Below are 14,867 nucleotides of genomic sequence, written 5' to 3'. Positions count from 1 at the left end.
GCATTTGACACTGTACCACATGATATCCTTGTCTCTAAACCAGAGGGATATGGATTTGACAGATGTACCACTCAGTGGATAAGGAATTGGCTGGATGGTTGCACTGAAAGAGTTGTGGTCAACAGCTCAATGTCCAAGTGGAATGCAGTGACAAGTGATGTTCCTCAGGGGTCAATACTGGGACCAGTGCTGTTTAACATCCTTGTTGGTGACACGGACAATGGCATTGAGTGCACCCTCAGCAAGCCTACTGGTCCAGCTGAGCTGTGTGGTGCAGTCAACATGCTGGAGGGAATAGATGCTGTCCAGAAGGACCTGGACAGGCAATCCATCCCTGGAAGTGTTTGAGGCCAGGTTGGATGGGGCTTTGAGCAGCCTGGTCTAGTGGAAGATGTTCCTGCCCATGGCAGCAGGGTTGGAACAAAAACATAACTCCATCTTTTTTCCCTTTTTTTTCTTTTTTCCTGGCAAGAGGTTTTCTCCCCTAGTTTCAAATAACCAGAAAAGGCTCTACATCTTTATTTTTCCTAAGTGAGGCAGCAATATTTCATTGGGATTGTGACAGCTGGAATGCCTGAGGAATCTGGATGCAGGCAATCTGAATTAGGGGAGAAGTCAATGAAACACAGGAGGATATTGAAGTGTCTTAGTGCGAGTTCTGTTTCCCAACATTCATGCACATTGCCGTGTGAGTTCGTAGGAAATTATCCCATGTGGAGCATTATATCCAGTACGAGGGGAAAAAAACCAAAAACAAAACAGAGAAAAAGCAAATCAAACCAAAACACAGCAGATTGCTCAATGCTGCCCGTAGGCCAGTTAAAAGAGGAAAAAAAAAGAGAACCTTTAATGCTTGGGTGAAGCCCAGCCCCTCCCCTTGGGGCAATCTCTGCAGGGATGGGAAGAGCATCCCATCTTCCCATCCTGCATGGGGAAGGTCCAGCTGTGGGCTGGTGCATGATACCCACTCCCTGTCAAGGCCCCCATGAAACACTCAGGTGGCAATTACTGCTGACAGCATAGCAATTACGGGAACTCTAGGAAATGCTGTGTGTGTTTTCCAGTGCTAATTAGGGCTGCTTAGTGAGGTAGGAGTGGTGGGAAAAATAAGCATTTCCATGAGTTTTTTTTGTTTGCTTCATTTTAGTGTCATTGTGTGTTGGTTCTTCTCTTCTTCAGTCCAGCCCCAATGATGACACAATGTTGTGCCAGGGAAGAGGGGATGTCTGAAGGCAGCAAGTAAAGAAGCAGGGGGTAAGACACGCTGCTCAGCACTTCATGTTTTTCATCCAAGGCCTTTGCCCTGTGCCTCCATCCCTGTCAAAGCTTCCAAGCAGCTCTGGGTTTGTCCAGCCTGCCACGCACGGCTGTGATGAATCCCAGCAGTGGGGAGGGGTCTAAAGGTGGCAGAGCCTTTTCCCACAACAAAATGTTAACATGCACAGTGGTTTTCAACCCCAAGCACCTTTGCCTAGGAATCATATCAGCTTCTTTGCCACCCCCATAGCCTATCAACAAATCAACTAGGTTTTTCTTTCACAGACTGTTATGTTTCCCACTTCTTCATTTGGCACAGGGAGAAAACAGTCACAGAGGCTTCCCAAGCTGAGCTGAAGTCATGGCTGCATCACAGCTACGAGTGAAAACGCCACTTGTTTTCACTTGCTACCCAGCATATGACAGCCCGTTACACAAAATCAGCAGCAGAACTCCCCCCACTTTTGGAAAAAAATAAACTAACCCAAAACTTACGTAACTCTGTAACTAATCTTTGTTAATCTTGAGCAAGGCATTTAAATCCGGGGAATAAGCCTATTCTTCTCACCCCCGGCCCCCCCCTGCAGCCTATCTGTACAGTGAAAAGGGAAACAAACAGATGCAAAGTTCACGGCCTTATGATTTTTCCTTTTGACAAGAGCACGGTGGCATCGTGTCCGGAGTCTGCTCTGAAGTAAAACCTCCTGCCCTGCCATCCCATGCACAGCAACTGAGGAACTTAAGAGAAAAGCTGCCTTCAGATCAATTAGCAGTTAAAGCGTTATCTTAGCTAAAGCATGGAAATCTCTACTCTCGCCACATACCATTGTCTTGCTTTCGTCTGGTATTTCTTTGTAGCCTATTCCATCATATACATCAAAACAGAAGAGCGGCCATCTGAAGTGTTCCTTTACGGTGGGCAGTGGAAATATTTGACAGTCCTCAATCTGGTAAGCAAATCGTGTTGTACAGTGATACCAATATGTCTATTTGTTTGTCTGCCATCTGCGCCTCAAGACACATGCAGCTGGTATATTTGCTGCTGTTAAACTGCTTCCTTTAACAGTTTATACCCCAAAGGAAACCAAGGAGGGATCTGTGCATGTGCTGTGAAATGTATTCACAGGTTTCCTGCAGAAAGAATATTGGCTGGTGAGCTGCTTGGCTCTCAGAAGGTATTTTGAAGCTAGCTGCCTCCTTGTAAAAGAGACAAGCTGTCACTGAGGATAGGGACAGAAAAGTAAGGATATGTCCAGCCAGTACACATGCAAGTTTGGTGCCTGTTTTCTAACCTTTAATTTAGTGCATTAAAATATTGCTTGGAGTTTTACTTCAAATTTTTAATAGACTTTTATGTCCTGTAAATTACAGAAAAAGGAAAACAAAAGAGAGCATAGTACTAATTTAGCCATTCAGAGTACATGCTTAGTTTGACAATCAGTTGAAAATATCAGGGAAAGAAATTCCACCTCCCAGAGAGAGGTTCTTGTGACATTATTACATGAGTTTTAGCAGTGATATCAACTGGTTGGTACATTTCCTAAAAGTACACAGAAAAACATAGACTGTGATGTGTTCTGGATCCTCTAATATGCTGACATTTCATGGGATAGAAATCAAAGTGAAAACATGTGAGATATGCCAGGGGAGAATGCTGATTCAGAGCCCAAAGGGTCCATCATCAGCCCAAACGGTGCTGCAGTGGAAAGACCAGGCTTGTGGAGAGTTTTCCTATAAAGGAAAAATTTCAGGGACACTTGTTAATTTGAAGGATGACTGCAGGGACCTCCATAGCCTTTCGTCCATTCTGCGTGACTGTCAGAGTTAAACATCAGTGGCGAGTCTGGTCCAGGATATGTTTGTCTCTACTTTTACTCTTCAGAATGTAACACCTCATGGTGGAGTTCAGTGGAAGCCTAAAAGGCCCTCAGCTTCAAGAGGGGCTTTTGGAGACCCTGGGGGGCGGGTGGGAAATGGAGTCAACCATTCTGTGACTCTGTGAAACATTTTCAGTGAAAGAGGTGGTGAATGGCATGTGAACAACAACCTGGGGTTCTGGGAACCACAGCGCCCTTCTCAGTGGCCAAGCTGGCTGTGGAAGGATGAGGACACATTTATCACTGCAGTCAGGGTGGCATTTGTATTGTTAATTGGTGAGTTGTCTGGTATCAGTATATCTATTTGTTGGGGATAGCTGGCTCCACTAAAGTATTAGCCATACTTTCAGGCAAAACAGCATTTCCTCTCCCACCCTCTGGCACCATTATACAATGAGATCTGCCATCCAGTATATGGCACAGCTCTGAAGCACAAGATCAAGAGGACAAAGCAAGTAACCCGTCTCCCAACATTTTGGGATGCAGAAATAGTCACTGAAATTATCATCCACCTTCCCTTAATGACCGGCAGTGCAGGATCAGGGAAAGGCTGCACAGGACATGAGCATATATATGCATAAAATGAACTTTCCATGGCTCTATCGTCCCACTAGCACACTGACTAGCCCAGACAGAAAATAAATCCAGGCCAAGGTAGCTAATACACATTCAAAGCCTTCCCTTCATCCTTCTAAAGGAAAAATGTACCTGTGTGTGCCATGAGGCATGTGTGCCTTGTGTGAAAGAGCAGTTCATTTCGTTGGTGTAAATGTGCTTCCTGACAACTGAACTGGATGCCTCATTGCTTCCATGTTGTAATTTAATCATCCATCCCATCATTCACATTTTCTTTGCCACTCATTAGAGACCTCTACCAGCTTTTCCTCTCATTACCCTTTTCCGTAAACTGAAAGTCCGAGGCTTTTTCATCTCTATTCACAAAGGGTTACTTTTTTCATAAAGCATCCTTGCTGCCCTTTGCAGCAGTTTTTCTAGTTTCAGGAGGGGGTAACTAGGGCAGGCTGCTGTCATTGAGTTATGAGATGAGATGGATTTATACAGTGGCTAAAGGTTTTCCTTGTTTGTTGTTTATCTGTTCTTGACAGTTCTTAAATCTCCATTTGTCTTTTTTGATCACTGGTAGGCAAGAAGACAGCAAGCTGAGACAGCTATCCACAGTGAGTCCAACATTTCTTTCCTGAATGGTGATAGCTAATTTAGAACCCACCGTTGAAAAATATATAACTGTAGCTGCTTTTCCTTTCTGAGAAGCATTACTTTGCATTCACCAACACTGATTTTTGCCTAGTATTTGATCTCTCAGGCACTCAGTATCCTGAGATTCTTTGGCAATTTTACAGCCAGGCTTCACTTTGATAGAAAAAAAAAAAAAAATCACAAAGGTTTACCACCTCAGTATTTGCTCCCTTTGCCAGCTCATTTCCAGATCTGCCAAACAGCTTAGGTCTTATTAAATCTCCGTGAGTGACGGCCCTTGCTCCAGTTCCCCAGTCTTTTGTCTCACATCTTTTAACTGTTCATTGATATAATCCCAACGCTAAAATGGAGCTGTCAGCCAACTGAGAGATGGTTTGGGCTGAAGATGTTGCCTATCTCTCATGCAGAAAATGTGGCAGTGGGACAAGGTGTGCAAAATTACTCCTTCATGACTGGTAATCCTTCTTCTACAGAGATGTGGTTTTTTTCAAGAAAGAATTGCCAAAAAAAAGGGAAGAGGACTGGTGAAAGAAATGCCCTCAGCCCGCCTTCTCCCATTGAACTGGATAGCATTTACTGGTAAATGGTGGCAAAAATGTGGCAAAAGATTCTTGAGCTACTGTATAAGATAAGGAAGAGGATGAGAAAACAATATGTCCCAGAATGCTGTGGTGCTCTCTGTGGGGCTCTGCAGGACGTAAAAGGTTTGGCATTAAACCACTCCATCTTGCTGCTGAGGGACATCAAAGAACAAGAGGTGGTTATCAACCACACACATCCATCAGGTGCACATTCAATGCATTACATTTCTGCCAGTTTGGAAGCAGTCCCAGGAAACACCTTGGAATGTTGGGAGGTATAGTCATGGAGAAGAAGAGCAAGCAAAAGCTTCACATTGGGCTGTTCTGGTTCAGTGGATCTGCTGTACTGGACAGGGCTGGGTGGTGCCTTGGAGGCTTCCCCAGAGCCCGGCACACAGAGCCTTTGTCCAGCTCTTCTGCCTGTGTCCTGCCAGACTGTGATTGCCTGGCTTCTGGCACTGGCTGTCTGAATCACTTGGAAATTTTCCCTCAAAAATTTCTCTAATCTCTTTGGAATTGCATTTAAAAATTCCCTTCTGTGGAAAGCTGCTGTGGCCAGCTCATGGAAACACTGGGAAAAGTGACATTTTCTGGGGACGGAAATGCCACTTGTCTCCTAGCTCTGCTGGAGGGATGCTGGAAAATATGACCCTCTTCTAGCACCTCATTCAATTCCTTGCTAGTCATGTGGCTTTCCCAAGAGAGCTACAGCTCTGACATTATTTGAGATTCATCTTCTTAATGATTATAGCCATCAAGACTCAGAAAGGAAATGTTTTTGTAGGGGACGGGGGGGAAAGATAAGTGAGTTTTGTATCAAAGGAGTTCATTGACTGATTATTGAACAAGCAGAAATGACAGATAAAACCAGTTTTGTATTCATTTGTCTGTGACACAAAATAGTACAAGCTGAATCATTCATTGCCTGAAATATCCAAGCTCATAAAAATCTGCTCACTGCTGTAAATCTATTAGTAAATCACTGCATAATGAACACACTGCACCTTTAAAAACTATTAATTGCATTCCTGCCCCAGTTTATTTCTTACGCTTTTGTCTTTCATAATGGAAATACTTTTCATTTCTCCTGAAAGCTGTTTTGTATTTATTTCAAAATAGGCCCAGTATTTGGCATAGATATTTTCTAGGACACTATCATATGAATGGATGTGCGTCTACACTAAATGTTGACTGTTAACTCTAATAACTTGCTCAGAATATTGGATTTATCCCTCCCTTAAGAGCAGAGCTTGGAGCCCGATTTATTTGTATTAGTTGAAGATTTCAATATACACATATGGCAAGATCTTATACACAAAAGTAAATCATGTCAGGTTAGTTAAACAGAAACACCCTTTTGATCACTGCAGCAGATAAAAATTGAGGTTTGTCTTTGTCACGATGAGTCTCAGTTTGGAAAATTGATCTGGCCAAACTAAATGTTTCTACAGCACCTAGCACAATGGAACTCTGCAGGGTATAGAGGGGAAAGCAGCCTCTCTCCAGCAGGGATAATCATATCCATATTCTCCTCTTTGGGTTAATCATTAGCTTTCTGAATGCTTCCAGTCTTCCTTCTGTTCGTGTGGGAATGCTTTAGGGAATCCTCTCTATTTACAGCCAGCAAATTTTATATTCCATGAGCGACTGAAATGGATTTGTGAGCACCAGTACTACTGCTTGAGAAATTCACAGGACATCTGGAATAATTCGATGTTTTCACGCCTTTTTCTTTTTTTTAATTTATTTTAGTGTCAACATTTTCCCTTTAGTGGAGACCTGCAATATTTGGACACACCTTTCATACAGGAATAACCTGTGTGGGTTTGGAGCTCTGACTCGAATCTACTGGGGGTGCACAATGCCAGAGCATTACTAGGGATGATTCTAGCTAAGTTCAGTTTTCTGGCTTGAAAATTACTTGTATAATCTTCTATTGCTCCTGGAAATGCAGAGTGATCATTGAACTGTCTGAAACCCCTTCGAAACTACAGTGATGAACAAAGGTAGAGTTACAGCAGCACAAATCCAAGCTTCTGAGGCTGAGTTTAAACTTCTTCTGGAGTTGTTCTTCTCCATGTTCAGCCAGAGAAATGGGTCAAGTTACACATTCAGATAAGCATTTTCCATACAGAAGATAACACTATCCTCCCCTGCATATGAAAAAATATTTACCAGGCTGAGAACATGGCTGTTTTGGGACTGTTTCTTTTCAGAAATGTTTGTTTTAGTTAATTCTGAAGTGGGGAAAGATGCAGCCTATCCCTGTCCTATGATTAATGTAAGGCTGACCATGAACAAGATACTAATAGCCTCATCCTCTGGGAACCAGGCCTCTCCCTAATTGCTTTATTGGCAATTAGTAACCATGTGTCACCAGACTGTCACCACCCTCATGTTAATTTTTCATGCTTTTTACAGAAAGTTACTGCTGACTCTACAGGGCATTACAAGAGCTTCTGTTTAATACCAGGCTTTTCTTAGCTCTTCAAGGACTGGGTATTGGTGCCCTGCTGAGGCCAAGGACTGTGCCTTGAACATGAGTTTGTGTCTGAGTACGCTGCACCCCAGCACAGACTTTTCTGAACCTGGCCCACGACTTGGAGGGCTGAATGGCTACTGACTGAGATAGTGCCTGCAGCTACAGGGGCAAAGGGCAATAATGGGGGGAGAAAAAAACACATTCAAAAGAGCTGTTTTGGGTGCCTCAGAATTGAATAGAAACATATGTGGGTTCTGATGAAGCTGCTTGGGTTTTTTTTTTATATAAAATTGTGACTGTTCAGCCATGTTCCACAATGCCTTGATAGGGAACATGGGGCTTTGCAGCTGAACCGGGTGATGCGTGGCCACTGATACATTGTCCTCGGTGACCCTGGGCCAGTTACCCAGCCTGTGTCAGCACCTCTCCACCTCCATTGCTGCGGATCTGCACAGGGAGGGGGGACACTCCGCCAGTGGCACGTGGCTGTAGTCTACTGTGGTGACTCTCTGGACTGTGAAAGGATAGGGAAGGAAGAATGTATCTTAACCTTTGTTGAGAAGACACAAAATAGATGGGGATGGATGCAGATAATTGTAAACTACGGTCATTTAGCTGTCCAGGAAGACTCAGCCTCTCCAGACTAAAGCTCACAGAAGTTTCACAACATCCATGGTGAAATCATAGTCCCCTGCTCCCCTCAGATACTTTGATAAAAAAGGAATTTCTGAAGGAAAAGCATTGCACTAATCCTTTCCCCTCCCAAGCACCACCCTTCTCAGCTTCTTCAGAAACTGATGAAGTAACCAGCCACAACTTCAGACACTTTGCTTTAAATAAATATCTGATTCACAGTAGAGATCATGGCAAAAGAGATCTCATCCTGAAAGTTGTTACCCTCTTTCCATTTAAGTATCATTAGCTGGTCTAGTGTTTGCAGTAGTCTGCATTTCCCATATTGCATCACTCTGGAAGAACCTAGCCTTAAGAAGAAGGGACCACCCTGTGTGTTAACCAAACTGAACTGACTCGGTGGGGAATGCAAGGCAGTGGAAGAAGTATTTTTCTTCAAGGCTCTGCCTGTGTGCATCTGGCAAATTGGATTCATCTTGATCTGCTATGTAGTGTTAGGAGAGAAAATGAAGCAATCAGAAAAGCAATATTGGCTTAAAATACAACGTTCTGACAATTTCACACATAATTTGCGGAATTTTGTTTTGTGTGTGCTTGCCTAATTCTTTACCAAATCCTCCCAGCACCCTCCCCAAACAATCCCACCCTCATTGCTTGTACATGATGTAAAGAAAGAAATAAAAAAACCCCTCAACCCAAAACACAACCTCTCATCCCTAAAATTCATTAGTTATAAATAGTTCTATGTAAACTTAACTAAAACTTCAGTGGTCTGGATCTCTGCTTCTAAGCACTTGAAATCCTTTATTGAATCCCTTTGAGGTTCAGCAAAAGAGGTTCTGTTTTGGATAACTTCTGCACTTAATTCTCACATTAGAGCATTTTGAACTACTGAACACTGATATCAACTGCACTGTGAGTCCCTGGAAAGAACCTGTGTTGGCTAAATGGTGGAAAACCTACCTAGCAATTGCTTTACAGGAAACATTTGCTGCTGTATTTTGTTCTCTCCTGCTCAGATACATGCAACGTCAACAATTAACATAGGAGGTGTGAGGGAGCTGGCTTTCAACATGTCCTTCCGCTTCACCCATCTGAATCACATCACACATCTCTGTTTAGTCTATTAACTGAGATACTATTAAAGTTATCTGCTGAACAACTTTATTTAATCAGTTTCAGCTAGTAAAGAAGATTTAGCCAACAGCTATTTCCCTCACGCAGGCTTGCAGCTCATGAACAAAACAGCTCCCTGAAGAGCAAGAACAGATTTCATTGAGGAACATGCTAATGAAAGCTGGATGAGTTTCCCTCATTAGGTGTAATTACCTTAGATTTTGCAGGCTGTCTTCTATGGGGTGTCCTTCCTGGCCGATGCGTTGCGACTAATTAAGAAACTGCGATGTGCTAAGTGCATAATTTCCAGCAGAGACCTTCTTTTCAGTGTCCTGGCTTTCCCATTGTCCACAGTAAGTAACTTTTGTCTCTGTACGTGAAAATAACATTTGCATAAATGACTAAGGGTATGTAGCATCACATGTATGTGTATAAAAGAGATAAGAATGAAGAGCTCTCTTTTAACCTTGAATTTGCAATGTGTTTGGACCATTTAGAAGAAGAAACAATGCTGAGCCTGTCATGATCGAAAGCAAAGCCTCTTGCACAAACGTTAGGGTTGCTGTCCTTGAGTGGACACAGATTGACCGCAAAGGGTGAATGAGGTGTAACCTCTCCGTTAATCTCATGGTTCAAATAGCTGTGGATTTATTAACTTAGGCTTTTCTCTAAAGGGCAGAACAGGTCAGGAGGACATGAGAGGGTACCTAAGATGCAGCAAAACCTCACATCTCCTTCTCCAAAGCCAGTGTGCCTTTAAATAAGCAACTGGTGAGAAACAGGTTAATGGAAAAATAGTCACAGCCTATGTCAGATTCACCATGCATCACCTACTCCCTCACAGACAATGCTGTTTATCAAAATGCCGTGGGTTGGACAGGAACTGATGGGTTATTTACACATGTAGGTGCACTCTGTGAGAGTGATGCCTGCAGCCACCTCTGAATCTCAAAGGGCTGAGAAGCACTGCTTAAACATGGTCCACAAGCAGCTCAGCTAGCTGGTTCAGTAAAAAAGTCCTGACAGGGATGGAGTCAGAGAGACCGGATAATTTATCTTCCCTGCGCAGCAGTATTCACAATGCTGCTGTCATATCCCCCCGGGCATCCCAACTGTGCCAGCCAGAGAGAGGATCGGTCTCCTTCTTCCAGCATCTCACACCCCTGATTTCCAACCCTAAGCACTAAGTGTGATCAAATACAAAGCCAGGCCAAACAAAATGCAAATCAGCTTCCAGGTATCAGTAACTGATACCAGGGATCATTTCCTCCAGTTAAATTCTCCCACTGTAAATCCTGCTCTGTTGGGAAGAAAAGGGGGGCCAAAGTACAGATTTTACCTGCAGTTTCTGAATTAGGCTTGTGAAGATAAGGGTAAGACTATGTGAACCATCTTACTAAGATCTGTTTTTACTTTGTTACTGAGCAAAACACAGGTTTGACAGACAGTCCCTTGAGGAGAACTTCTGGACCATCTAAAGATCCCATCTGCAAAGGGAAAGTGAAAGGAAAAAAAAAAAAAAGTAGCAACTAATCTTGGATTCCACAGAAAATGTCAGTCTTGGTACTTTATAAAGGAGGTTTTTTTCTCCCAGTATCAACACAGAACACTGCATCTTGGAGTAAATGTGAGATAACATGAGTTTATCTGACAGTGTCATCATTTTTCATGTAGAAAATGTTTTGCCTTCTCAGAAATGAAAGCACTAACCAAATCCTATCCTAATTATGTTTGTCTTTCTTTTTTAAATTTCTTTTATTTTGCGTTTTGGTTCCAGTTTGTGTGTATATCCTTTTGGACACTGTATTCCTACAATCGAGAGCTGGTTTACCCCAAAAGCCTTGACAGAGTGATCCCGTTCTGGTTAAACCACGCTATGGTGAGTAAGAAACACCTCGGCCTCGTGCAGGGAAGAGGGAGACTTTGCAACGTGTGTCCCACCATTGCATTGTGTCACTTCCCAGAAGAGTTTCGCAGCTTCTTCTTTCTCACCTCCTCCTTCCTGCTTGTCTGAATCTGATGTTGAGCTGTACACAGCAAGCAGATGCATGCGCTTGAAGCTGCCTCGTGAAGCCTTTTATCACACAAGGAACGCCAGTGAATTGGTGCTTGTCAAACCTCTGAAGTCAATGAAAGGATGTGTAGTCATAAGGAAAAAGAAATCTCACTTACTGTAGCTCAAGAAAGAAATTGTCTCTGCTAAAAGAAGTCTCTAAGATACAAAATGGCTGAGATTATAACAAAGCAACTCTTAATTTTTTAAAGAAGGGGAAATAACCAAAGAAAATCTGACAGGTCTATAGCTAATAAGCTAATGTGTGCACAGCTTTGAATAGCTGGATTGCAATGATTGTTTACAGATTTTCTGTAAATACTTTCCAGATTTCTCCTTCATTTGCTCTGGCCGTTTTTATGATGTGTTGAATAATCACATATTTCTCATCAGTCAAGTGTAAGGAGGCTGACAGTAACATAGAAACTGTGGGTGGATTGCGAGGTCAGGGAGGCCTCGTGGGGCTAATGGGAAGGGGGAGAGGAAGGGAGAGGTTCAGTGCTAGGCTGAATCAGGGGAGCCAAAAAGTATGAAATAATCGCATAGAAGACTCATTTCTCTCCAGACTTAATTTCTTAAGAATAGCGCTTTGCAACCCACTGCAGAAGTTCCTGATGAGTGTTGGAGGTAAATGTGGGAGGTTTTGGGGTGTCTGGCTGGGCACAGTTGCTGGAGGTTTGAGCAGTCACTTGATTTAGACAGGCATATTCAGAGATGTGTGACTGGAATCCAAACACACATAGGCATGTCCGCATTGCTGATACCCGCGTGATAAACCACAGCCATCATCCACTTTTAACCTCATCACCGGCTCTCTATCCACCAATTCATCTCAACCAGGGCCTTTTTGTGGCTGTCCAAACCTCTATGAAAGGGTGCAAAAGGACACCACTCTCTCAAAACCGTCATCCACAAAAATGTAAGATTCTTCATGTCCTCAGCATTATGCTGGTTTCAGGGCCAGGATGCAGTATGGGCAACTGGTTTAAAATCTTCACAGTGGTGGAGGTGCTGGGGAAGGGGAGCTGAGAGGATATAGGCTTTGCTGCTTGTTTTAATCCCAGCACACAGCTGAGAATTTGCCCTTTCCATTTCCACATTTGTTTATGACATGAGGAGGTTGAGAGGCGCTAGGGCATACATTTTTATTTCATGTGCAAGAACTCTTTGCAGGAATCGCTCAAACATATTAGTTATAACTTCTGTCTTACCCTACCTACATCTACATTTCATAACAGAGTCATTCTGACAACAACAAAAAGCTTTTCCTTATCAAAAACGTCAAAAACAGGTGATAAAAAAGGAAAAACAATTCTTCCTGAAAATTATTTTGACGAGAGAGAAACTTCACATAAAGCAAACCTCTATTACAACCTAGTATTTTATTTCTAAAGCTCTTAATACACTGCAGACATCCTGTGCTTGACAGTTCCTGGGTGGGAAATTTTCCTTCCATTCAATATCAAGTGTAAAACATCTACCGCCAACATAGACTGATCCCTGCTATTGACAATCCTTGTGTTTTGGCACACCTTCCAACAGGTGCCTTCAGGCTTAACTGAGGCATTTCTTTCTTGCAACACTATCAATGGAAACAGTAGGGAGCTGCAGGGAGATACCAACACTTTAAGGGACAATCTCCAAGTTCTGATTGCCAAGCCGACACGTTTTCTTTGGGTTAATTTCCTTGCACATTGCTATACATTATGGCTCGGAGATTCCAGACGTTTCATGGCAGATTGAGGCAGCATGTAGCTGACTTTGGTGGAAAAAGACACTGGTGTATCAGAATTAAGTGTCAGTACCATATAATTTGAAGTGGGAGTACTTTTTTTTAAATCTTGGTCTATTTTAATATTGTAAATAGAGAAGGCATATGTTGTTATGTAACTGTAGAATAACCACACAAAATCATTTCAGGAATACTGAGCTGCTTGTGGTGATGCTGCAGCACCTTCCTTGCAAAACCAAACTGGCTATTTTTTTCCCTCACATGGACTGCTCTTACAGTGGGAGAGTGTAGTTTCCCACCTGGTAGCCCAGAGCTGTGGAGATAGCATTACAGTTTAGGCATGTTTTTGAAGTCTGAGCAGAAATATCCTCTGTTTTCCAGAAAGGATGGACAATGCAGAAAGGAATTTTGCTAATATTTGAAGGAGGCCAAAGATTCCAGATTATCTGGGTTTCTCTCTTTGTTTTTCTACTGAGTGTAATCAAAGGCTGAGTCTCAGTTTCCACTTCTGTTTACCTGTAATAATTATGTTTTACAATCTTTATACAAAACTTTGAGCTTCTCGGATGAAAAAAAACCTACCCTGCTTATGTCTCAAGCACAATTATTTTACTTGAACAAGACTTTCGAAGTGCAAGATGGCTGAGACAAAAGATATGCTGGTCAATTCGTCAAGTGAATTTGTTTATTTCTTTCCCAGTCATCTCTTTCCAAGCAACGTCTGGATACCTTCCAGAAGGCGACTAACTGCTGGAGACAGCTCGTATTAAACCACATGCATGTATTATTCAACTTCATGGCAGTGTTGGGGAATGCTACATTTTGAAGGGTCTGACAGAACTGAATGCTAAACAAAGAGGGGCAATGGTGGTTCAGAAGAGATAACTCAAAGACATTTTAATCTATAACAAAAGATACACATCAACCTCGACCAGATGCATTCACAAAAAATATTAGTGGTAGAATTACCTTTTTATAAAAAAAAAAGTTTATATTTTCAGTCTGTAGGGCACAGTTCTTGTAAAAAACAAAGTTTTCTCTATTTTCAGGCTGCAGCTAAGTTTAGTTCAGCCATCTCTTTTTCTAATTTGCTCTTTAGCCCTCTTACCCTCTCACCTTTACAAAAATCAGCATTTTAGTGTCCCAGGCAGTATACTGGCACATTGTTATGAATAGCACACGTTCAGAAGACTTTGTAAGCTAAAAAGTTGAGAACAGAAGAGGAGGGATGGTAAATGGAGGCACAGAAGAAACATGTCTTACCTGGCAGACTTTCAGCAAAGATAACAACAGACCCTGCATGGCCTGAGCCTGTGGAGCTCCTTTGCACCTTGCCCTGATGGAGCTAAGCAGTATCTGAATGTACAAAAGAAAATGTAAGGGAGTGAGAGAACAAGCTGTGTGCTTACAAGTAATTTTCCTTGCTGTGTGCTTACAAGTAATTTTCCTTCACTGAAGCAAGCCACTGATGCCTTGACAGTAAGAATACCAGCAAGACTCACAATGTTCCCTCTCATCTTGGAGATTTTTGGTATATACAAGTTGCTTGTGTTCTGCCTAAATATCTAAGCCTTACCTTCCCCAGTGTGTACACAACTACATCAACAGAAATGGTATTTTGGATCAGTGTGGTTTACTTCCATCTGGAAAATAATAACTTCTATGAATATAAATTACTCTTATTCTCCTGTGAGTTTATCTGTGGGAAGGATTGTATCTTACTACAGCTATTTTAGGAAGGTGCTGCATCACTAACCAAAAAAGGGAGTGCAAAATCAGTTTGTAGAGCAAAACCCACTTGTTCAGGGTCCACTAACTGGACCACTATTCCAGGTGTGTACTCAAGAACAATCTCAGGTTCATATTTGAAAATCTTAAATGATTCTCTTTGCAAGTGGTATTTAATGCTTAATAATTC

At 42.4% G+C, this 14,867-nt stretch overlaps 1 protein-coding gene across 1 annotated transcript in view; it reads left to right on the top strand.

Annotated features, from left to right (window-relative positions):
• Positions 1-1,798: 1,798 nt before the first annotated feature.
• Positions 1,799-14,867, top strand: part of ADTRP (androgen dependent TFPI regulating protein) — a 29,104-nt gene continuing 16,035 nt past the window's right edge. Inside the window, exons 1-3 of the mRNA XM_050315619.1 lie at positions 1,799-2,207; positions 9,383-9,517; positions 10,942-11,043. Of these exons, the coding sequence (XP_050171576.1) occupies positions 2,055-2,207; positions 9,383-9,517; positions 10,942-11,043 (390 nt within the window). The 5' untranslated portion in view covers positions 1,799-2,054. The remainder of the gene's footprint in view (positions 2,208-9,382; positions 9,518-10,941; positions 11,044-14,867) is intronic.

Source organism: Myiozetetes cayanensis, unplaced genomic scaffold (genome assembly GCF_022539395.1).
Source record: "Myiozetetes cayanensis isolate MyiCay16 unplaced genomic scaffold, myiCay2020 scf1, whole genome shotgun sequence".
Lineage (NCBI taxonomy): Eukaryota > Metazoa > Chordata > Aves > Passeriformes > Tyrannidae > Myiozetetes > Myiozetetes cayanensis.
The sequence above is the reverse complement of the archived record's forward strand: the minus strand, read 5'-3'. Positions and strand labels throughout refer to the sequence as shown.